We start from the raw sequence: 24,193 nt of genomic DNA, 5'->3' as shown, positions 1-24,193 counted from the left end.
TAGATAACAAAAAGGTGCAAAAAAAAAAAAATCTGCGTGTTTTTACATGGGAACTTCATTTTTTGTCAGTTCCGCTTTTCCACCCCTCCCCTCCAAAAAAAAAAAAAAAAAAAAAAAAATACAGACAGCTGGAGGGTTGTAGAGTTATGATATCACAGATATTAAGCAAATTAAATCTGTCTGAGGAGGGAAGTGGGTTTTGTTTAGTTTTATTGAAAACTTTTTTTTGTTAAGACCTGTTTAATGCAAATGTTCTGTAAACAAAGAAAATGAGTAATCTGTCAAAGATTCATCTCCCTTACATTTACGAATGGAGAATTCTCACTATACATGTCTGCATTTGAATTTGACTGAGTCATACTACAGTAATTACTGTGGTGGCTGTAAATTGACCTAACCTATGTCAATTTAAGATGTAGTGTAGACATGCCCTAAGCTATGCAAGTGTGGAGACACCCTTGTATTGTGCAGCAGTGTGACTGTTTCCTTCAAAAATAGTAGGGATTAGGGGTCAGTCTATTCTTGTCCCCAGATGTATCTGTTTAAGGTTCCTGGGACTTTTTGGAGTGGACAAAGGCCTAGGGAAGAGCAGAGGTAGGTATTAGGATAGAGGAAGATGGTGCTGGGTGAATAGATAGTGCTGGGGGTTGAGGGATTTGTGGGAGAGAATCCCAGGTCACTGTTTCTTTGAGGGCCTGGAACCAAAGAGATTGTAGGGCAGGGTGGGGCAAGGCTCCCTGCCAACTGGGACAAGCCCTGGGAAGGTTGGAAGCATCTATGCTGCCTCCTCCTTCATAACAGGAGAGAGATCAGCAGTGGAAGGACTGCTGCCCTTTTCCAGTCTTCGGGGGAAAGGACTGAGCTACGAAGCGGGACAGCTGGGAGAAGCTGGTTTAAGGCTGCAGCAGGCCTGAATATTAGCACAGCCCTAGAACGATGGCTGTGGGGCTCCTGTGCCTAGAAGAGGAAACCTGCTGTTATCCAGGAGGAGGGCAGGCACAATTCCTGAATGAAGGAGGAGAACAGTTGGTCCTGAAGGGGCTACAACAGTCTATATTTGGGAAAGTCTAAATAAGACCCCACAAGGGGGCATATTATTATAAGTATTTTGGCCTGAATATAAATTATTATGAAGAACTAAGATGGAACTCAGGACATGGTGTCCGTAGGGCCACCTCAAACCATGAGGGGGTGCTCTGGGACTGCACCCATCCACATAACTGCATTTACACTAGAGGGCTGTGACAATTTAACTATTTTGGTTTAAAAAAAAAAACTGCCTGTAGACCGAGTCTAAGGAATAATACCTCAGTAGCCAGAAGACACCTAAAAGATCTTCTCCCAGTACGATACAGAATCACTGATGTACCAAATGCTGAAATACCTCCAGTAGGATTTTTGAGTGCAGGGTTTAAATTCATCTCCAAGTCTTCTATGGTATGTATGGAAACCTTGATTTTGCTTGAGCAGTTGTGGCATGTGTTAATCATTACTAAATGCATATATTGCCTATTGAACATAATGCTGGAAAATCTGCTTTTCAGTGCCAAGAAGTTGTTAATCTACATGTTTATCTCAAATGCTTTATAGTTTTTCAGTGAACTGAATTTCCATTTCCATGGTACGTCTTTCAGAAAAATGGCTAAACACATACGATGAAAATCTGTTTTCAATTGTGGGCAGACTTTATGAGTGTAGTATGCCAAGAAATCTTTTTGTTTTCAATAGGACATCCAACCTTTAAAATGACACACTTATTGTAACAGTACCAGATACCCACTAGGTCATTTATCCCTGTGTGTCCTCACTAGCCCTCACCACCTTTGTAGCATGGCCCAAGAGATTAACATACCTCTTTCCCCTTGAGTCTAACTGCAGAAGCACTGATGTTTTTTTCACCATGTCACAAGTCTGTGTGGGTATCCCTGATGAGTTATCTTTTGGGGTTTGTGTCTGTGCCGTGGAGCCACATAATTGCCTAATAATACTTTGAAGGTTAAATCCCCAGGAGTCTGTGTTCATCATTCCATCAGCAACCTAAATTTGTAATAAGACTTTAGCTATGAGGATTTTAATTCCAGAACTTTTCAACTAATGGTTTGATCAAGCAGCCACTTTTCTTGGGCCATCACATAGTTTCATTAGTATAGAGATAAACCCTGTACGCCACCATCCTCAGAACTGTCCTTATTTATTTCTACCATCTACTTCCACTGAGAGAGTATGGTCAGTGGTAAACTGCAGAGAACTCAAGATGCATTTGAGTTATTGCTAACTTGTAGAAGTTTTTTCAGAACTCTGTCTCCAAATTGGCTTACAACACGTAAGTTGAGGGGCATAGTTTGTTCTACCCTCAGCATGTGTTCTCTTTCACATTACCACCCATTTTTAATGGAGAACAGTGAGAACAATACTAGTTTCAGACTTTTCTTTTGGAGCTTGTTGAGGTTGGCCAGTTCCCATCATGTTTAGACATCCAACTCCCTGTTGGAAGCAACTTCCTGCTCTAGTTCTCTCTAACCTGGCTTTTCTCCATTTTCACTTTTTAGTGCTATATGATCAGCTACTGGTATATTGAGAGGCCAGTTTCACATTTTGCTCTTCAGAAAAGGTGAAGCAATCAGTGTGATGCTTTCAGATCAGCTGTGAAATGGTTAAGAAATTATTTTTATATATATGTTTAAAGTATGGCTCAAGATTTCATTCCAATTTTGTAACAGATCTTTTTAGTAAGATTTTTCTACATATTCTATACAGCTTCTTAGTCACTTACAAATAATGTACAGTCTTTTGCTCAGCCCTCTTATTTGACCATGTTTGTTGCTGCAGCACAATCACTGTTAATTATCTCCTTATTTTTATGGGGATTGCCTGGTTTTTAAGTACTAGCATCTCTTTTGCTCCCCTGTTTTTTGCCAAGTTTTGTTGTTCAGCACAGTAAAAAACAAATAGTAAAAATATTTAGCAATGGCATAGTTTTTTAACTTTTCAAAGAATTGTACAAATATGTAATCCTGATGAATAAATACCACTTCTGTCGTCTTCTTCTATATGAATTCTTACAGTATTTAATAGACTAATACTTTTTCTAATATGTTACTAAATTTAAGATTGGCAACAAAACCTAAAGTGATTAGAAAGTTGGAAATTCTTGAGGCAAAACCTGAATAATCCAAATTACTTTCAGTATTTTTTTTTTCATAAACAACTTTTGGACAAATGTACCTGGTATCCCTATTGATAGGAACTTAGCAATGTTTTTTGTAAATGCACTGTTTTCAACACTGAAGAAATTTCTAAAGTCAAATATGAAGAGTATAATACCCACCTACTTTCTAGTGGGAAATTTTTCCACATGAAAAACAACATAAAATACCAATCAACATGACTGCTGTGTCAATTTAGGCCTGGAAGGATAAACTCTATGCGTGGGTAGGTAACTCAGATCATGTGCGTGCCCTGTCCTAGAACTTTTTGTGTGGTTTCCCATTATAATACCAGTTGTAGTGTTGATACTATGGACAAAAAGAAGAAGTTAAGAATAATAATGGCTTGTAGATCGCCACAGAATGTGCACTTGGGAGATCTGATTATTATTCCAAGCTCTGCTATAGATCATTATAGTGTCACTAGACAGATTACTTAATCTTTCTATGGCTGTTTCCCACTCTAAAAAATAATTGCCGAGCTCAGAGTTCTTGGATAGCTAAATTAATTTTGCCAGATTAATCCAATGGAACTACATTGACCATTGTATTCTAAATCTATTAAGACTTGCAAAGTGCTTTGAGGTTTCATGGAAGACATTAATTAGAGATTCAATATATTATGTCGTCTTAATACTACCAAGCCAATTAATATAAATCCAATTAAGAGTGTGGGGAAGAGAGTCTGGGTTTTTTTTTTTTTTTTTCAAAATTTTGAGTGGGAAAAAACTTTCTGACTTCATTCCAGGCAATTTCATGCCTCTGAATTTTCCCTTTATTGTGAAAATGTTGGTATGGTGGCTATTTTTTACATCATATCCTGCAAAGAAAACCTCTATAAAAGTTACTTTCATATGAAAACCATTTGCAAAATTCTGATGGGAATGTAGTTATGTCTTTGAAAATTCTCTTGGAAGAAGAAAGGAGAATACATCTTGGAAAATGCTTCTGTTGACAGGGATGCTGGAACAATTTGTATGGTGGAGATGCTCAGACCATTGAACCAAACTGTAAACCCTGTGTATAATGAAATCCATGTCAAGCCAAGGGGTGTGGCAGCACCCCTAGTTCCAGCATCTATGCTTGTTGAAGGAAGGAGGTGAGAGACCATGATAGAAACTCATTTACATATTCAAGTATACTCATTCTTTTTTGATGGGAGAAAGAGGAGAGGCAGGTGTGGCTGTAGTGTAATTGGAGGACACGAGGCACAGCCTCCAACATTTTGGGGATATACTTCACTTTATAATAGAAATAGGGCTAAATGCACAGGATGTGTGAAAGTGGTTAGCCTTGGTCTCGGTCCACGCATATCGAACAGGGCAATGCGCTTGCTCTTCAACCGTGCTCAGAAAGTTGGATATTCAAGTGTGCACCTGGGTGCCAGACTCCACCAGAAAAGAAGAGTCAACAGCACTGATGCCACTCGGTGTTATCGCCTGTTGCACAGGGACAGACTCTCCAGACGGCTGCCTCATTCTCCAAATTTCTCTCTGTGTGTTTGCTGATAAGCAGAAGGTGGCTCAGGAAAATCCCTGGTTACCAAAAGTGGCCTTTGGCCCTTCTAAAAAATAATCTCAGCTTTCATTTTAATAAAATAAAGCAAGCCTCTAGGCCAGCGGTTCTCAAACTGTGGGTCTGGACCTAAAAGTGGGTTGTGATCCCGTTTTAATGGGGTCACGAGGGCCAGCATTAGACTTGCTGGAACCCGGGGCTGAAGCCTGAGCTGCACCCTCACCCAGGGCAGTGGGGCTCAGGTTCTGGCTCCCTCTTCCCCTACCTGGGTCATGTAGTAATTTTGTTGTCAGAAGGCGGTCGTGGTGCAATGAAGTTTGAGAACCGCTGCTCTAGGCTTTTTACTTACAAAGATTACCTTGAATATGGTAACTGACAGAAACCAAAGGGGACCTTAAGATTGCCTACGTGTATTGACTTCTTATGTGAAATGGTTCAGTGAAGTTTGGGACTTATTGCGAAGTATCATCTTGCTAAACCTCCACAAAATCCTTAGGCCAGTGTGATCACAGTGAACAGACAGTAGTGCTGGCACTATGGGTGCTGGGAGTGCTGCTGCACTCCCTGGCTTGAAGGAGTAATAACAAACACCAAATGCATGGTTTTCATCGTCAACACCCCACTATATAAATTGTTCCAGCACCCCTGTGGGCAGATGTCAGCTACAGCTGAAAACATTTCATAAGCCTACTCAAAAATGCTAGGGTCACCTCTGTTGACATTTACTGACACTCATGCTGAGTTGTTTCCTCACTCAGGCAGCTGCTGCAAGGGGAACGTCTCATCTACAGTGCTGCTAAAAGCTTATGAAAGTCACTCCATGTAGTCCCTGCACTCCATACCACCCCTGACCCTTGGCAGCTGCTGCAGTCCACCTCTCCCTTCCATTGCCTACCTCCCCATCCCCAGCTCAGAACTTGAAGAGCCAGTGCTGGTGTTCTTGGTTCCGCTCAATATATAGTTTTCAAGTATGAAAATTAGCTTATATAACTACACCACTACCCCGATGTAACGCGACCCGATATAACATGAATTCGGATATAACGCGGTAAAACAGCGCTCCGGGGGGATGGGGCTGCGCACTCCGGTGGATCAAAGCAAGTTCGATATAACATGGTTTCACCTATAACGTGGTAAGATTTTTTGGCTCCCGAGGACAGAGTTATATCTGGGTAGAGGTGTAGCATAAAATGTCACTCATGAAGCTTAACGAGACATGGCAGTTGTTGACAAACTGATTCCTTTTTAAGTTGTTGTAAATCAACATAAATAAGTGCATCACTTAGTGAGGCCAAAAAATTTTGAAGGAGCCCCTTGTTAAAATGACCTCCCTGCACCTGTAAGTGGAGGGGTATTTGGCTGGCTGGCCGAACATGGGAACTGTGCTTTAGGGCTTGGGGGAAAAGGGGAGATATAAAACTGCTGCAAAGGGTCAGTGAGGTGACTGACTCATCCCCCAGGAATGAGGCACTGAAAAGGGACAGCCCTGTACCTTAACCCTCCCTTTTGCACGAAGTGGTGTGGATCTGCGGGCACAGTATTGTTTTTTGGGGAGCATAGGCACACATCCAAGTTGCTCGAGGGTTCACAGCTGGGCTTCAGTGGTGAAGCAGTTCTCATTGGCATGCAAAGAGGGGCATTTCATGGGATCAACTGATACAGCTGCTGTATGCTGTGCGGGCCCATCAATGGCCACCAGATATAATTGTGGTACACCTTGGGGAAAACAATTTGGGAATGCTTAAAGGGGTGGAACTAATGCTCAGAACAAGGAGGGACTTGAGGCTGATCCTTGACATTTTTCCAGGAGTTAACATTGCATGGTCAGATATTCTTCAGCGCAGGGTCTGGCAAGGAGCCATGAGACCCCCAAGGTGGACAAGGCCAGGAGGTATGTGAACAGGGAGGTGGCCAAATTCCTGGGGACCGTAGAAGGGGGAGTAATTTCACATCCTTGCATAGTATATGGAGCACTAGAGTTGTTTTGGGAGTTGTTTCACCTCTCAGACTTGGGTGCTGTCATGTTTTTGACTGATATAAAAGAGGGCATTAGGTGAGGTCAGGGAACCTACTGGGTTTGGAAGGAAGCAGCCAAGCTAATAGTTTTCGCCTCCTTGTGGCAGATGTTCAGTGCAGGTACTCCATAGGAAAGATATACAGTGACCGGATAAATGGTTTGGAAAAGCACATAAAAAGAGGTGTTCGGTAAAGGAGCGAACAGGGGCTGGTTGGGGACCGCTATGATTGGTACGGCAGGGAGCCAACCCCTATTATTATAGTCCACCTTAACGATCCTATGAGGGCGGGGTGGATGGTAAGTTCCTGGCAATGGATTTGCTGGAGGGACCTGGATGGAAAAAGGGGGAGCTGGTAAAAGCCCCCTGATTAATTATGGAATAAACATGGGGTTACCTGCACTGTACACTTTTATCGGCCAGGTAGTCCCAGACATCTGATAATAAATTTGTGGCCTGATTAAGCCTATGTCAAATATCTCCTGTCTTTTTTCCGGTATAGCCAGACAATGTTGGCATCTCATGACTGCCCAGGTTGAATGTTGAGTACAGAAAGAGCCAGTCACTGAACAGTAAACATATATTACTTGACTGCTTTATTCACTTTACACCTGCCAGACTGGATGCTGAATGAGGGAAGAGGATCCTATGGAAATATGTGGTGATGCAATTAGGTATTGTCAAAAATGCATATGCACAAGAAGATAGAGATGTGATTGTGCATGCAGCCTTAAGCATTTTCTGATCATTTGAGTTTCACATTGCAACTTTTACATTCTTTTAACATTGTTTTAGTTTAACATATATTGGATAGAAGACAGCTATAGAAATACCAAAAAATAAAATAATTTCTGTTCGTGCATATCTAAGTAAATATTAGGTTTTGTAAGTGTAAACTTCTTGATAGAGAGCCAGGAAAACCAGATTTTATTGTTGCATGTGAGAAACTTCCTTTATGACTTCAGGTAAGTCACTGGGGCTAATTTGTGCTTAGTTTTTCAGTCTGTAAAATGGGGATAATGTCTACCTTTGAAAATACTATGAGACTTTTGCAGGAAAGACACACATTAGTGAAAAGTGGTACAAGAAATAGTATGGTTTCATATGAATAAATATTTACCATTCCAGCATTTTCATAAATAATCAAATTTAATGATTTTTTTCCTCTATGGATAGACTTAACATTTTTCCTTCTAAATTAGATTTTCTGTCAGTGTTTTCCATCATGTAAAACACTTGTGTTCAATTTGTTTTTCCATAAGCCTGGATATGCCAAAAAGTCAAAAAATAGGAAGTGTTTAAGGATAAGAATGTCACATTGTATGTTTATGGCTGCTATCTCCTAATGTAGATAGTGTTTGCAGGTATTTTTTCTTTAAGAAAAATGTGAGTATTCCATATAAACTGGCAAATAAACTTAAACCCTTTTCCATAAATACTTGAATTAAAGAACACCAGATGTTGCACAGAAGCTACTACTGGTTTGTGAAATTTATGGTATACACTTTCTAAACCCACAGGAAGCGTCTGAGGGGAAAAGTATATTAATTAACTTCAAAAATACATTTTCCAGCTATAGAAAAATCTCCAAAGAAAATACCTTTTGATCTTCAGCAGTGTGAGCAGGCTGTCCCAGCAGTCTGGGAGCAGCATGCACCATTGTCGCATGGGATCTGGATTCAGGCTTCAAGTTCTCTAGGCCAAACCAGCCTGCAAGTAAGCCAGCTGAGGCCCATTAGAGATGGAACATGTATGTCTTTTGGACCATCTCCTCTGGCCAATGTTCAGAAAATCGCAGACTGTCTGCAAAGGGAACAGTTTCCCAGCTCTCCTTGACCTGAGGAAAGCTTTCTGCGATATAGGGGACTTGGGAAGAAGGGAAATTACTGGCAAGCCCAGAAAATCATCTCATCAAACAAGAAATATGACCTAAACAGTATGGTCTTCTGCTAAAATGTTGAGTTTCCCTCACTATTTTGTAACATTTTCCCTAGGGCTGGCCAGAAAACATTTGTTTCCAAAGAGTTTAGAGTTTGAAATTTTGTTTTTATTTGGATATGGAATGAGGGGGAGAAACCCACCAAGTGTTGCTAGTAGCTTGATGTTTAGGGCACTCACCTCCAAACCAGGCACAGTAGGAACTTGAACCTGGGTCTCCCACATTCCAGGTGAATAAACACTGGGCTATTAGCAGTACTGGGTTTGGTGTTTTTCCTCCTTCCTTTCCCTTCTACCCCACAAAATCCATCCTGGATCTGAGATGCCTTCCCTATCAGTTTTGCCCATTAAGACTTTTGCAGTAAAGTGAGGACAACTTTGTGAGTTAAGAACAGTCTAATAACTGCATGTTGTCTTCCAACATATGAAAAACTAGGAATTGAAAATCACAAGGGTAGGAAAGGAAAGAAACACCATCCATAGTACTTTTACTCTAATTACTATAAATTCCCCCTCTTGCCTCCATGACACCCAAATTGTCTTCTGTCTCCCTTCTCTTCATACAAAACTCACAAACCCCAATATCATCCTTGCCCTTCAATCTGACCATGTTACCCTGCTCTTTAAATCCCTCCAATGGCTTTCCTCTGCTCACCTACATCAAATTTAAGCTTACCTTTGCCTTCAAGACCCTGTATAACTCTGCACCTTAACTCTTAGCCACCCTTCTCTTTATCCATCTTCCCTTATCTCCTCTGCTGTGCTAACAATGCCAGCCTCAATGCCTCATTCCACCTGCTTCTCTCACAAATTCCTACTCTATTCCTTTATCCAAACCACCCCTCTTTGAGCTAGTCCACAAGGTTGCTACCTTCTTCGTGTTCAGATACTTCCTGAAAGTTAACTTCTACGGTGACTCCTACAGGAAGTCAGGTGGTTGCTTATTATTATTTATCCACAGCCTTGTCATAACCTCTATTTAAAAAACACAAGTGTGTTATATTTTTCAAACTGTGTTACTAAGATGTGCCCATTTGCTACTTTGACTACCTTACTTAGATATGTACACTTCTCCTCTACCCGTTCATCTGTTTGCCTTTTAGACTGAAAAGTTCTTGGAGAAAAGGAGCAATGTTGTCTCATGTTTGGAAAGCACCTAATACATTGTGAGCACTATTGGAAATAATAGTAATGACTTCAAAATTTAGTCTCTAGAGCTCTATCAAAAAAGGAAGGTGAATAATATTATCTGACTTAATAGTAATTACCCCTCCAACCAAGAGGAGGTGGCCTTGTGTATACAGTCCTCTTCAGTCTTTTTTTGAATTATTGTAGACCAATATAGCAAATATGCAGTGAATGTAAAATTGTAGTATGTTGTTCAAGCCTGAAAGATGTGCTGACAATATATTCTTAAACAAAAATATCAACAATATCACTCATATTTAACAATAGGGCAATTGCAATGGTATACATTTGTGATGTTCTTATCAATAGCCTTATAGTCAAATTCTTTCATGCTCCTTGGGATGACGTGAGATTTTAATTTAAGACAAATGTGTGGTGTCCAGGCCTGGTAACATTTAAACTTGTATTGTCTTGGGGTTTGGTTTGTTTTTTAGTGGGCCGGGATATCCATAATCTGTCACTAGTGTATCTTGTATGGATCAGGCAAATCTACACAACCACCTTATCACCATATAACATTTCTTATTTATTTTTTATCTTTTTATACAGCCAAATTCCACTGCAGCTGACAGAGCGACTGCTAGACTAGCAACACACCCACTGTTAAAGACAAAAATTGCTGATATTAAAGGTATGAAATAGACAATCTCATCTTGTTCAAATTCCTGTATTTATTTATGCATATTATCTTGTTCTATCCCTAAAAAATGGTGTTTTGGAAGAGGTAATATAATTACTCTGTCTCAAATAGGGATATTTGCCTTAGCCACACAGATGAATTTTAAAGGTTTTTACAGTTCTATTCTGAACACCGAGGCTCCCTTTATTCTGTAAGGAACTGAATTTTTAATAGAGAGAAAATATAAATATATAGTGTCAATAATGAACTGGCGCCTGAACATGTTGGTCACTTTTGATTAATATTAAATTGCTTCCATTTTTGTCTCTGCTTTTTAACCCACAGTAATATTATTTGCTATTAGGTGTATGTACTGTTTGCTAATATGTTTATGTACTGTTACATGCTTGTATTGCCAAACTTAAGCCAGCTAGCTGAGATGAAGTCACAGACCTAAAATAGTTTTGTAATAACTACTTAGCTGGTTAATAGGTGTAAAACTCTCAATTGCATAGCAGCTAGCAGAGAGAGGGATTATATGATTCATAAAATCCAGAAGTCTCTGCTGAATTGGTGCTGAATCATATTTAGGGCAGCACCTGTATTGACTCTATAAAGACTATATACTGGAGGTATTTAAGGCTAAGGTTTTCAAAGTATCCTAAGGCAGTTTGCACTGTTTCCAGTATGGACATAGTGTGCTTTTCACTGCAGCACTCACATACCCTACACACCACCGCTAGTGGTTCTTCTCCTTGTTCCGCTGCATCCATTGAAGAGGGGCATGGTCAGTCATGAGGACAAATCTGCGCCCGAGCAGGTAGTAGCGCAATGTTTCCATGGCCCATTTTACAGCAAGGCATTCTCTCTCCACCACTGCATATTTTTGTTCCCTTGGAATGAGTTTCCGACTGAGGTATAGAATTGGGTGTTCCTCCTCCCTGACCATCTGGGTTATAATGGCCCCCAACCCTATTTCTGATGCATCTGTCTGCAGGATAAACTCCTTGGTGAAATCAGGGGCTATCAGTACGGGGTTACTGCAGAGGGCAGTCCGTAGGTCTGTGAATGCTTCCTCTGCTGAGTCAGACCATCTCACCAGATCAGGTCCACGGGCTTTCACTAGGTCTGTCAGGGACGCCCGGGAACCTAGGAACGCCCGGACTTGTTTCTTGCGACTTGTTCGGGGCCAATTTTGGATGGCCTCTAACTTGTTCACTTGGGGTTTTACCAAACCTTTTCCCACAGTGTAGCCAAGATATTTGGCCTCTGTAAACCCTACAGCGCACTTGGCAGGGTTTGCTGTAAGGCCAGCTCGCCTGAAGGTATCGAGGACTGCCTCCACCTTCTCCAGGTGGGTTTCCCAGTCTGGGGTATGAATGACCACATCGTCCAAGTAGGCAGCAGCATAACTGTTATGCGGACGTAATAGCTTGTCCATGAGGCGCTGGAAGGTAGCTGGGGCCCCTTGTAGTCCAAAAGGGAGGACAGTATATTGAAAAAGACCCTCTGGTGTAGAGAACGCAGTCTTTTCCTTTGTGTCTTCTGCAAGGGGAATCTGCCAGTACCGCTTTGTCAAGTCTAGGGTAGTCAAGTACCGGGCATTACCCAGACGGTCCACTAGCTCATCTATGCGAGGTATGGGGTACGTGTCGAACTGGGATACTTCGTTTAGTCGCCGGAAGTCGTTGCAAAATCTTGTGGTGCCATCAGGTTTGGGCACCAGTACAACTGGGCTGAACCACTGACTGTGGGATTCTTCGATGATCCCCAACTCCAGCATTTTTTTTACTTCTGCTTTTATTTCCTCCCTTTTTGCCGCTGGCACCCGATAGGGCCTCATTGTTAATCTGGCCCCAGGGTTCGTGACGATGTGGTGATAGGTCTCGGTTGTTCGACCCGGTTTTGTCGAGAACACATCTTGGTTCCGGAAGATCATCTCAGACACCTCATTCTTCTGGTCTGGTTTTAAATCGGGAGACACTCTCACCTGTTTAGAAGGCTTGTTTTCCTGGGTTAGGTCTTTTTGGACCGTTGTGCATGCCTCTTGTGCTTGCCAGGGTTTCAGAAGGTTAACGTGATAAATCTGTTCTTGTTTTCTGCATCCTGGCTGCTGCACCTTGTGGGTTACTTCTCCCACGGGCTCAACCACCTCTGACCCCATTGGGCCAGAAGCTTGTTTTCTGCCGTGGGTACCAACACCATAACCCGATCCCCTGGTTGGAACTGTCGCACTTTTGCCTGGCGATTGTAATGGGTTCGCTGGGCCTCCTCTGCCTTTTATCCAAATGTTCCCGTACAATAGGGGTAACCCGGGCTATCCGGTCTCGCATCTGCATTACATGCTCTATTATATTTCTCCCCTCATTGGGTTCCTCTTCCCAGATCTCTTTGGCGATATCTAGTATGCCACGGGGGTGACGCCCGTATAATAACTCGAAGGGGGAAAACCCAATTGAGGCCTGTGGTACCTCCTGGATAGCGAACATAAGGTAGGGTAGTAGGGTGTCCCAATCCTTCCCATCCCGACTTACCACCTTCCTTATCATAGCCTTGAGGGTTCAGTTAAACCTTTCTACCAACCCATCAGTCTGTGGATGGTAGACCGAAGTTCTCAGGGTATGTATATGGCGCAGTGTACAGAGGTCCTTCATTAGCTTCGACATAAATGGGGTTCCTCGGTCGGTTAATATATCCTTCAGTAGCCCCATTCGGGCAAAGATCCCCACCAGCTCTTTGGCTATAGTTTCAGAGGCCATGTTCCGCAGGGGGACGGCTTCTGGGTAGCGAGTAGCATAGTCCAAAACAACAAGTATATATTGGTGGCCCCGAGCCGTCTTCTCCAGGGGCCCCAATAGGTTCATGGCTATTCGCTCGAAGGGGACCTCTATGATGGGAAGGGTTACTAAAGGTGCCCTCAAGTGGGGACGGGGACTGTGCAGCTGACACTCCGGGCAGGAGGCACAGTACCTCCACACTTCTTCATGTACTCCGGGAGAACTGTCGTAGGACTCGTGCCAGGGTCTTCTCTACCCCCAAATGCCCCCCAAAAAGATTACTATGAGAAAGATTTAATACAGCGTTCTGGTGTTTTTGAAGTACTAGGATCTGCTGTACCTTCTACCCCGTACTGGTGCAACCCAGTATAAGAGATCCTTCTTCATTATGAAGTAGGGTCCTGGTCCCTGGGTTTTTCCCTTCCACGGGGACCCCATCTATTTCAGTCACCTCCTTCCTAATGTCATACCTTGGGTCTTCTGCCTGGTCCCGTCCAAAATTTCCTCTCCCGGGGCTAATCTGCCCAAGATCTAGGGGCCCAGTCTCTGTTGCCTCTACTGGTTCAGAAGCATTAGGGTGGGGGTCAGACTCAGGTGCTTCTCCCTCCTACGTGACCTCCTTTTCAGCTGCGCAGGTCCGCCTACCTACAAGAGCGACCCTCTGGCTTTGGGTCAGTCTTCGGGTTCCCAAGGCCTTAGCTGCCCTTCTTTCCCTTTTTGTCTTTCTACCCTGTCTGGGAGTGGAGAACAAATCTGGAGATATTTCAGAGAAGACTGGGGGTTGACAGTCTACTGTGGATGCCTCACCAATTTTAGGGTCCCCATCTTTCTCCAATCCCCCTACTGGGAGTAAGTTTCCAAACCCTGGGAAGTCCCTCCCTATGAGCACCAGGTATGGGAGTTTAGGGACTACACCTGCTGCTACCTCAGTAGTGTTCCCTTGGATCTCGATTTTTACTGGGATGGTGGGGTAGTAACTAACTGTCCCATGGACACATGTTATCCCCGTACGTTTAGCCTGCAGCAGCGGACTACGCTTCACAAGCTTCCCTGAGATAAGAGTGATAGCACTCCCCGAATCAACCAGTGCCGTGGTCCCTACCCCATTTAGTTTCACTGGTCTGGTGTGTGTATGTGTGTATATATATATGTATATGTATATGTGGGGTTAGTCAGACCCCCACAAGGTGGATTAGGGAGCATGGATCTGCCCAGTTCCCCAGGTTACACTGTATAGGCTCCTCAGCATTGGGACACTGTGCAGCTATGTGTCCTCACTCCCCGCAGGCATAACATCTGTATGGAGCCCTAGGCGTTCCCCGGTCTCTTGATTTGGGCAGTCTAACATCACGATTCCCTTCTCCCTCAGTGCTCCGACTCTTTGTGGCCTCTAATGGGCCTTCAGCCTCTATCTTTTTTCCAGCTGGGCCTCCTGGTGGCCCAGTCACCCGAACTTTAGGGCTTGGTGCTGCTAGTTTAACCTGGGGTGCCTCTTCCTTAACTGGTCGGGTCAGCTCCCTCACTGTCCTTCGCCTCTCTACCAGGGCAACAATCTCATCATAGGTGGAGGGTTCGTTCTGGCTTACCCAGGCATGAAGGACTGGTGGTAGTCCCCTCATGTATCGGTCAATGACCAGAACCGCTAGTATCTCTTCCGGACTCCGGGACTCTGTTTGCAACCACTTTCATGCGAGATGGATGAGGTCATACAATTGGGACCGTGGGGTTTTGTCTTCCTGGTACCTCCAACCATGATACCGCTGGGCCCGCACTGCTGTCGTTACCCCAGATCTGGCCAGGATCTCTGCTTTCAGCTGGGGGTAGTCTGCCGCAGCCTCTTCAGGCAGATCATGGTAGGCCTTCTGGGCCTCCCCACACAGGAATGGGGCAAGGATGCCAGACCACTGATCTCCAGGCCAGGCCTCCCGTAGGGCTGTCCTCTCGAAGGCCAGAAGGTATGCCTCTACATCATCCTCCCGTGTCATTTTCTGCAGCCAATGGCTGGCCCGTATGAGCCGCGTCCCATCATGACCACGATTCAGCTCTGTAAGGGACTTTACCTGGTTTACCAGTTCCCACAACATAGCTCGGTCTTGAGCAGCCTGGTCCATCAGCAGGCAATTAGGCTCTTGCTGCAGCCGCACTGCCTCCTGTTGGGCAGCTGCCTGGACACTGGTAGCCTCCTGCTGGGCCACCGTAGCTTGTATCAGTGCCCGCACTACGTCATCCATTGTGGTGGAAAAAAAAGTAAACCCTCTCCCTTTTTTGTGTGTGTGTGTGTGTGTGTGTTTTTGTTTGTTTGTTTTTAAATCACCCTCCTTCCGCTGTGCTGTGCACCCCAAGATCCCACTCCTGACACCAGTGTGACAAAGTTCCTCCTCTATCTTGGTGGGTCCTGCACTTATTGGCGGATTTTCTTGCCTCAGAGATTCACCATGTGGGTTGGGGAATAGCCCAGAGACCTTCCCCTCTGGAAGAACCCACAGTCCAGGTCAATTGGGAGGTTTGGGGGGAACCAGGGCCTGCCCTCTACTCCAGGTTCCAGCCCAGGGCCCTGTGGACTGCAGCTGTCTAGTGTGCCTCCTGTAACAGCTGCATGACAGCTACAACTCCCTGGGCTACTTCCCCATGGCCTCCTCCAAACACCTTCCTTATTCTCACCACAGGACCTTCCTCTTGGTGTCTGATAACGCTTGTGCTCCTCAGTCCTCCAGCAGCACACCCTCTCACTCTCAGCTCCTTGCACCTCTTGCTCCCAGCTCCTCACACTCGCCCCACAAACTGAAGTGAGCTCCTTTTAAAACCCAGGTGCCCTGATTAGTCTGCCTTAATTGATTCTAGCAGCTTCTTCTTAATTGGTTCCAGGTGTCCTAATTAGCCTGCCTGTCTTAACTGGTTCTAGCAGGTTCCTGATTACTCTAGTGCAGCCCCTGCTCTGGTCACTCAGGGAACAGAAAACTACTCATCCAGTGACCTCTACCAGACTCCTGTACCCCACTGGTCTGGGTCTGTCACTATATATATATATATATATATATATATATATATAAACGTGTGTTTACAGTTTTTCCACACTCAAAATATCACCTGACATTAACTTGAATCAATGAAAATCATCTGATGCTGAGACGTTCACTACATGCAATAGGAGCCCTCACTCAGTTCTGATTTCCCACTTTTCTCTTTGACATTACTTCAAGCCATTTTCAGCCCCTACTTTTACTTTCTAAATGATCTAGTGAAGGCACCAAAAATATCTCATACTTGTTCAGCACAGTGGATCTAACTTGCAAACTTAGTGTCATAGCCACTTGAACATTGTTTTAACTAATGTATGTACTGTCGTGATGCTGCAATAACTCTATTTGCTATTATTTTTGTAGCTGCTGTAAAAGCCTTTAAGGATGCAAGACGGAAGCCACCTAAAACTCAATCTTCAGATGAGCATAAATCAGAAGAACAGCTTTCTCAAAAGCCTAAATTGAGGCAACATTCTAATAGCAATGTAGACAACCAGACACATACACTGGTTCTAAAACAGCAAGAAGCTAAAACAAAGGTGAATGTGAAAACAGCCACTAACATAGAAAATAAACAAATCTGTGAGAGAGAATGTGAGCAGAAATCTTCAGAAATTGAAAGAACAGATTCTCCGGGTGATCTGTCATTACAAACTTCAGAAAAACATGCCGTAGTTGAAGATCAAACAGAACCGACAATTGACTGGCCAAATAGAAAAAAACTTACAAGTGCGAACAAGTTCAGGATAACAAACAAATCAAACAGTGATGTTAGTGATATGGAAGAATTCGATAACAAGGAGTATTTTGATGACAGCACAGAAGAGAGGTTTTATAACCAGTCATCCGATTCTGAAGAAAGTGATAGCGATGATGATTTCTTCATCGGCAAAGTAAAGAAAAAGAAGAAGAAAGTGGCAGATAGTGACCTTTCTTCAGCAAAGGAAAAGAAAAAACTCAAAGAAGCATTACTAAACAAAACAAAGGACTCAAAGTTTATGACGATGCAGGATGTGATCACAGAAGAAAGTAAACCAAGTGCAAAAGCAATGAAGTTGGAATCAGTATTTTGCAATTCTCTGTCCAGATCTGATCAGAAATCCAAAAATATGAAGAGGTATTCTTTTCCATTTCAGTTATAGAAATTATAGAGTAATTATTATGACTTGTTATATTTCCATCAACTGAGCAGAATTTCAGCCAATCACTGCTCAGAGTATTTGGATTGGCATTTTGTATCCAGTCACATTATTATTCCTTGACCGTTATGCATTTTTCAAATTCTTCCCTGCTCAGGAAAGTTATTTGTGTCAGTATCAATAGAAAGTTCTAAAAAGATGCTCACAGTAATGTTAACTGCTCCTGACCTTCATAAAAGCTGAACTCAAAAGCTCAAGATGAGCCAGCAAAAATCAGTTATATACAAAAAATATAAATTATATATAGTTCTTGCATTGGTTTTCATGTCACAGTTTCACTTCGGTGTTAACCAATAGCAAAAGCTGTTTATTGCTACCATACCCTAGTGCCATGTAGATTATCCAGCAAGTATGGTGGATTTGACCATTTTTTCAAACAAATCTTTTATTTATTATTCTTTTCTTGAAAGATCTTTAATATTATTTTCTTGTTTTTTAGAAATGCTAACTATCAGACTTCCAAAAACAGAAGAACAGGTATGTGTCCATGGTACTGCTGCTCCATTTGAATTCCTTAAAATCCCAAAGTAAAACCTGTCAAGCTATACTTACCCCTGTAGGGCTAATCACAGGGAGGTATTCTGTTTTGTTTCATATTTCAATTTAGGACTTGTCTGCATGAAAACAATTAGTTTGCGGCAAGCTGCGGTGGGAATCTACCCCCTTCCTAGCCTATCATAGACTGTCTGTGTGGACCCTCTTGACATGCATTAACAATATGTTAACGTGCTTTGGTTTAGTTCCGTTTCAGAGAGGACTAGATCAGAGAATGTTATCAAACCATAAATGTGCATCAGCAAGGTCTACATAGATAGTTAGTCTGCAGCAGGCTAGTGCAGGGTAGATTCCCACCCAATCTTGCCACAAATTAAATGTTCATGCAGACAAGCCCTTAGTGACATTTATTCAGCTATTTCTGTTTGAGTCATCGAGGGATTGTATTTGCCCTTTAACTTGTAGAAACTGTTTGATGTTATACGTTTCCATGGTTTGAAATAGTTATCAAAAGCAAGCATCCTACAGGTCTGTACTCTGTCACCTTTCCCCACGTTAAGTAGTACCTTACTCCATGAAACTACTCATGGAAAAAGGTACAACCTGAGTATGAGTAAAGGTGATGGAATTCAAGCTTTAATCTCATCAAGTGGTTCATCCCAGCAAATTATTTTAGCCACTTGAATATTTTACCCAGATTATGGCTCATTCTGCACTTTTAAGGATTATAATTTTTTTGAAGAAAGAAAGAAAGAAATTATGTGCCGATCTCATATTGAAAGTGCTACTCTAAAATCGGATGTCCAGTGACTCATCTCTCATCGGTATTCTGTACAATAAAATCAGAGATTGTGATGACTCTTATGCATGGTAATTAAATTCCACACAAATTTTGCATTGAAACCCCAGAGCCTTCTGCCATCTTAATCATATCATCTTGACCATATCTGCTGTTCATGAACTGGCAGTTTGCTGATTTGTGAGAAGAGGGATAATCTTCCTTCCTCCTTAGCAATCTTCCTAGGTGTTTATACTTTTTTTTTTTTTTAGTCGTGTTCATCTGTGTATATTATGTGTGGCTCATTAGGAATGGATATTGGAGATTATATGGTATGTCTCACTTATTATATATTGCCTTAGTTATATTGGCTTCCAGTAAATACCTACCCTTATTTTAAGGTATTTATAGTATGTATTACCTGGTTTTGTACATGTTCATGACATAGTTGCATTTAATGTTTTTTATTGTATTTTATGCACAGCTTTTCCAAAAAATGAACTGCGAGTAAAGAGAACACACCTTGCTAAAGCTGCAGGTATAAAGTATGAAAATAAAAAAGAGCATTTAGAGCAACCACTTCATCCTTCGTGGGAAGCAAGCAAGAAGCGTCGGGAACAAATATCTCAAATTACAGCATTCCAGGGGAAAAAGATTAAATTTGATGATTAAACTTTTTTAATGTAAATTCATATTGTTAAAGAAGATTCTTATAGTTCCCCTCTAGTTTGGTATCTACTTTTGAGATGTAACAACTTGTGTTTTGACTGGACCTTTGTGACCCCGGTGTTATAGATTGAAAAGAGAATATTTATCTTCTTGATTGAGATGATACGTGCAAAGTTTGGAAACTAAACCTTTTACAGTATTTGAGAACTAGTGCCTTTTTCAAATCATATGTACATGTTTTTATAAACTAAATAGTATCCTAATCTTGAGAAATCGGTGATGTAGTCTTTTAAGGTTTTTTGGCAAGGAAAAAGCTATTCCAGATTTGTTTATAATGAAGATTGAGCAAATGAAACAATTGTGCTAATGGGGATGTCACATAGTATATGATTAAGAGTTCAGTTCTTTAGTGCCACCACCTGTGAAACCCACAATGAAGTCAGGAAGGGGTTTATGGAGCTATTTTGTGCTCTGTAGTAGTTGAGAGTTTTCCTCTGTGGGGTTTTGCATTATGTAAGGTACACTCCAGAAAACTATTGAAGGACTTCAATATCAGAAGAGATGGGAAGAATAAGTGCTCCTAGCTAAGAAAACGTAGTTAAAATAGTTCATTAAGACATATGTTTAAAATATCAAAATATTTACTCTTATCTTAGCTGGAAGAAGTTCAGAGCTCTGTTAGCTCTGAAGACATTTGCTAAATTCCATAAATGCATTAAGCAAGCCGAAATGCAGATTAGTGTGTATGGCAAACTCTAGATAGCAATAAAAATTTGCCATCTAAAATATGTTCATCTTTCTTGATTAGATCAACAATTTTGATAACTAAAGTACACGGTCGTGAGCATTCCTGTACTGAAAGGAAAATTCAGTGTGCCCCACTTAATTTAAATTGCATGTAGTCAGAGAATTAGGATCTCATCCTACTGAGTTCCTAACTACCAGAATCAGTAAGAAGAGTATAAATTTAAAAAGTACCTTCTTATTAAATGCTATTGATTTGTTTGCCAAAGATCTTGGGTTTTTTTATATCCCTAACTGTTGGAAGGGCATTTGACTGTGTTGGATGGAGCTATCAGTTTAGTGTTCTGGAGTTCCTGGGATCGGGGTGTGGGGAGATGGTTTTTTAACCATTTTTTTTTTCTTTAAAGGTCTTTCATATTAGTTAGTTTTAAAAGATCTATGAACTTAATTGTAACTGTCTCTTCCTCGTTGTGGTTTAATTGGATGCTACTGTCCTTTATACAATTGGTCTGAATCAATTCCATAAAACATATACACAGTTAATAATATGGATATTCTATGCTATGCTTTGCTATCCATACAGCAGGAAGGTTTTTATATCCAAAGTGAAGTTCTCCCTTCCTGAATTATGTTACAGCCTTGGAGGAATGTGGATTTCAATTAAGTTTGTGCCCCGAATGTTTTGATTTTTTTTTCTTTTTATTCCTCATTATATGAAACAGTAGTGTATGTGTGGAGGTGGGGATTTTATACCAGATCGTAAGAGTTCAAGGCATCTTCAATAGCAATAGACTCTTGTAAAAGTAATCTTGTACTAGGTAAGCAGCCAGTGGCTACACATAGGAACTACATTCAGTGTATTTTGAACTTGTATTTATCTTCAAGGAAAATCATGTTTTGAAGAAAAAGTCATCCTCTTGAAAGCAATATCTAGAATACTGTTTTACATATTCTAGACAAGAAACTTTTTTAAAGGCTTAGTACTAGTCCAAACAAATATTTGATGTGCAATTTTCCTGGTTTCAATAAAGGGCAGGAAACTTTTTCTCTTTTCGTTGGCTGTAATCCTGTTATAAAAAAATTCTTCACAGACAGCTAATCTTTTCTGAGTAGGTGAAAGTTTCCAATTTTGAGAAGTGACTGATATCCATGTTCAAATAATTAAAAAAACACATTAACTGGACATTTCTGCTAAAGATATTGAGTGAAATAGTTAACAAAGTGGACATTTTAAATGTGTTCACCTTTATACTTCTGCATTAACTCCTCAGACCTTTATACTTCTGCATTAACTCCTCAGATGTATGGGAGGCACTACACACCTCAGGGTACATCTATACTGCACATTCCTTTCAGCGGTGTGCAAAGTACTTACACTACACACACTCCTAACAGGTATAAATAACAGTTGGTTGTCAGTAAAGGTATGCCTGAACCATGTGGGTATGGGGCTCTCTATTCACTCAAGCAGTGCCTACCTGTCAACAATACTATTTTTTATAAATATACAGGTTTCAGAGTGGTAGCCGTGTTAGTCTGTATCAGCAAAATCGAGGAGTACTTGTGGCACTTTAGAGACTAACAAATTTATTTGGGCATAAGTTTTCATGGGCTAAAACCCACTTCATCTGATGCATCAGATGAAGTGGGTTTTAGCCCACGAAAGCTTATGCCCGAATAAATTTGTTAGTCTCTACGGTGCCATAAGTACTCCTCATTGTTTTATCAATATCAGTTCCTCCTGATGGAGCCACTGTACACCACAGGGAAAGACTCCTAAAGCAGGGACCTGCCAGAATCTTTCCTCGTAGAGGGGAAAAGCTCTGGCAGCTCTCCGCTACTAGCCAGCAGCTCCCTGCTGTAGGAGCTGGCTAGAGCCATTCCCTGCCACAGTGGAAGGCTGCTGCAACAGGGAAAGGCGCTGGTGTGGGAAGGCAGTGGGGAAAGGCTCTGGGAGCTCTCTGCTGCCAAGCGTTTTCCTGCTGCCTCCCCCTTCCCAGAGGATTTCACTTTCATGCTACATGCTGCAGCGTGGACCACCCTGCTTTTCACTGTGGCTTGTAGCTATACACCCTACACACCACCACAAGAGGTGCAGTGTAGACATAGCCTTAGTCTATTGATTCAGGCAGTGTACAGAACTGGGAAGACAACATAACGTTCGTTCATATTTAGAAGGTAAACCATATGGCTTAAAAATGTGTTTCTATGAAAATTGAAATTCCGAAGGAACTGCGAGATGGCTAGAGATGTGCCATTACATCTCTCTGGCTTACATGGAGCCAGGCGTGTTAGAGGGTCTAAGCCCATTCATTTCCTTGTAGTATCTGTTCTTTGGAATGAATTCTTCAAACTGGTTGCTAGGCTCATGCTCTATTTCCTCTGGTGCTCTGGTTAGATGATTGCTAACAGTGTGTCCTTAGTACAGTGTGAATGTTGATCTAGCTGTAGGATAGATCATCCCACCATTCCTGTATTGTTAGGCATTAGTGTAACGTACTTTCATGTGTTGTTTCGATGTGGTAATTTAGCTTTGGTTTCTGCTTTCTATTTTGTTAAACATCAGAATTACCCAAGTCAAATGACAAAATACTATATGCTATATTATTGGTATGGTATGTGGTATTGGTATGTGTTTCCACAAAACATATCTTCTCCAAGTAACAGAACATCATTGTATCTAAATAGTGTCTCTTATTCAATTCTATTTTCCTTGATACTCTAAAAAGACAGATTGAGAATTACTATAGAAATAAATAATGTGGCGGCTCGGGCTTTCAAAACAGACAGAGCACAAAACAAGTTTTTAAATCCTAAATGAAATATCTTTCATCATGGCCTAAAGGTCACTTTGGATTTGACTGGCTTCCAGGGAGAGCAAATTCCAAATGGGGCCCTCATTTTGTTTATGCTTTTGCCTCTGAACGTGGAGTGTTTAGGCTTGGGTTCTGGCAGCAAGCACTTCCCAACAGGATTTGTTACAAGAAAGATGTTGCAGGAGCCCCTTCTTAAAATGTTGGCCAAAATGAAGGGAAAGTTGGAATGTTTTCCCTGCTTCTTATTGAGTTCACACCCTTTCTTAATGCTGTGAAACCATCTTTGCCCAGATGAACTAAGTCTGGGCTTAGGAAATACTTCTTGAAGAGCAATTTTCTTTTTATTAGTTTACAGTGAATGACAGGCATTTCCGAAATATTTGCAGAGGGGAAGATACCAGGAAACACTAAAGGTATGACTACACAGTATTTTGGAGTGAGCGCAAGCTAGCGCTCTAAAAACAACTGTAGAGACAGTGCTTTGAGGTTGTGGCTTGGGCTGGAGCTCAGGCTCAGAGGCCTGAGACTTCCTCCAAAATGTTGTGTGGACATCCTAGAAGAACTTTACTTCCTCCTCCTTCTCCTCCTAATTACATAAGTTAAATGTGGTATGGTATCACTATACACTGTACATTTTTTTCAGGCATTTGCTATGTAACATCACTTGCCAAACAAGTATTGACTGCTTCCTTTTTTGTGGCTAGAAGAAAGCATTTGTGAGTAAAATAAATTCCCAGTCCCTCACGCCGCCTCTTTTGTGGACACATGCACCCCTGAGACACAAAAGTTAGCACAGGCCCAAGCACTTCATGGGATCACCTTATTAAAACATTCACACATTTCAGTAATCCCAGTTGGCTTAATTGCCATGATGAGATATAGGGCTCTCTCAGACAATTGGGTCCCAGAGTATTCAGAGTTTTAAAGATCTACACCCAAAAGTGAATTTAGAACCCAGAACTAAGATTTATAAACATGTTATGTATTTGTGCTAGATTCTTGTGTATTATAGGTAGAGTTGATACTGCTGCTGGTTGCCTGACACTTCCCATTGTAAGACTTATAAGGTGCTTATAACTTTGCCAAACTTTAATCGTTCCCATTTTGACGCATATATAGCCTCAGCCCAGCGCCACTGGAGACAATGAAGAGACTCCAGTTGACCTCGGTGACAAAGGGATCAGGCCCATGTTGAACTCAGGTGCAGCAGGATA

General features: G+C 41.8%; 1 protein-coding gene across 2 annotated transcripts in view; it reads left to right on the top strand.

Moving 5' to 3' along the window:
- The window catches only part of SRFBP1 (serum response factor binding protein 1), a 115,740-nt gene extending 94,532 nt beyond the window's left edge, over window positions 1-21,208 (top strand). For both annotated transcript variants that reach the window (XM_054032656.1, XM_054032657.1), the window contains 4 exons: window positions 10,412-10,493; window positions 16,642-17,395; window positions 17,917-17,954; window positions 19,235-21,208. In XM_054032656.1, coding sequence (XP_053888631.1) covers window positions 10,412-10,493; window positions 16,642-17,395; window positions 17,917-17,954; window positions 19,235-19,422 — 1,062 coding nt within the window. In that variant the 3' untranslated portion in view covers window positions 19,423-21,208. The remainder of the gene's footprint in view (window positions 1-10,411; window positions 10,494-16,641; window positions 17,396-17,916; window positions 17,955-19,234) is intronic.
- Window positions 21,209-24,193: the final 2,985 nt, after the last annotated feature.

This window comes from Malaclemys terrapin, chromosome 6 (genome assembly GCF_027887155.1).
Source record: "Malaclemys terrapin pileata isolate rMalTer1 chromosome 6, rMalTer1.hap1, whole genome shotgun sequence".
NCBI classification, from domain to species: Eukaryota; Metazoa; Chordata; order Testudines; family Emydidae; genus Malaclemys; species Malaclemys terrapin.
The sequence above is the reverse complement of the archived record's forward strand: the minus strand, read 5'-3'. Positions and strand labels throughout refer to the sequence as shown.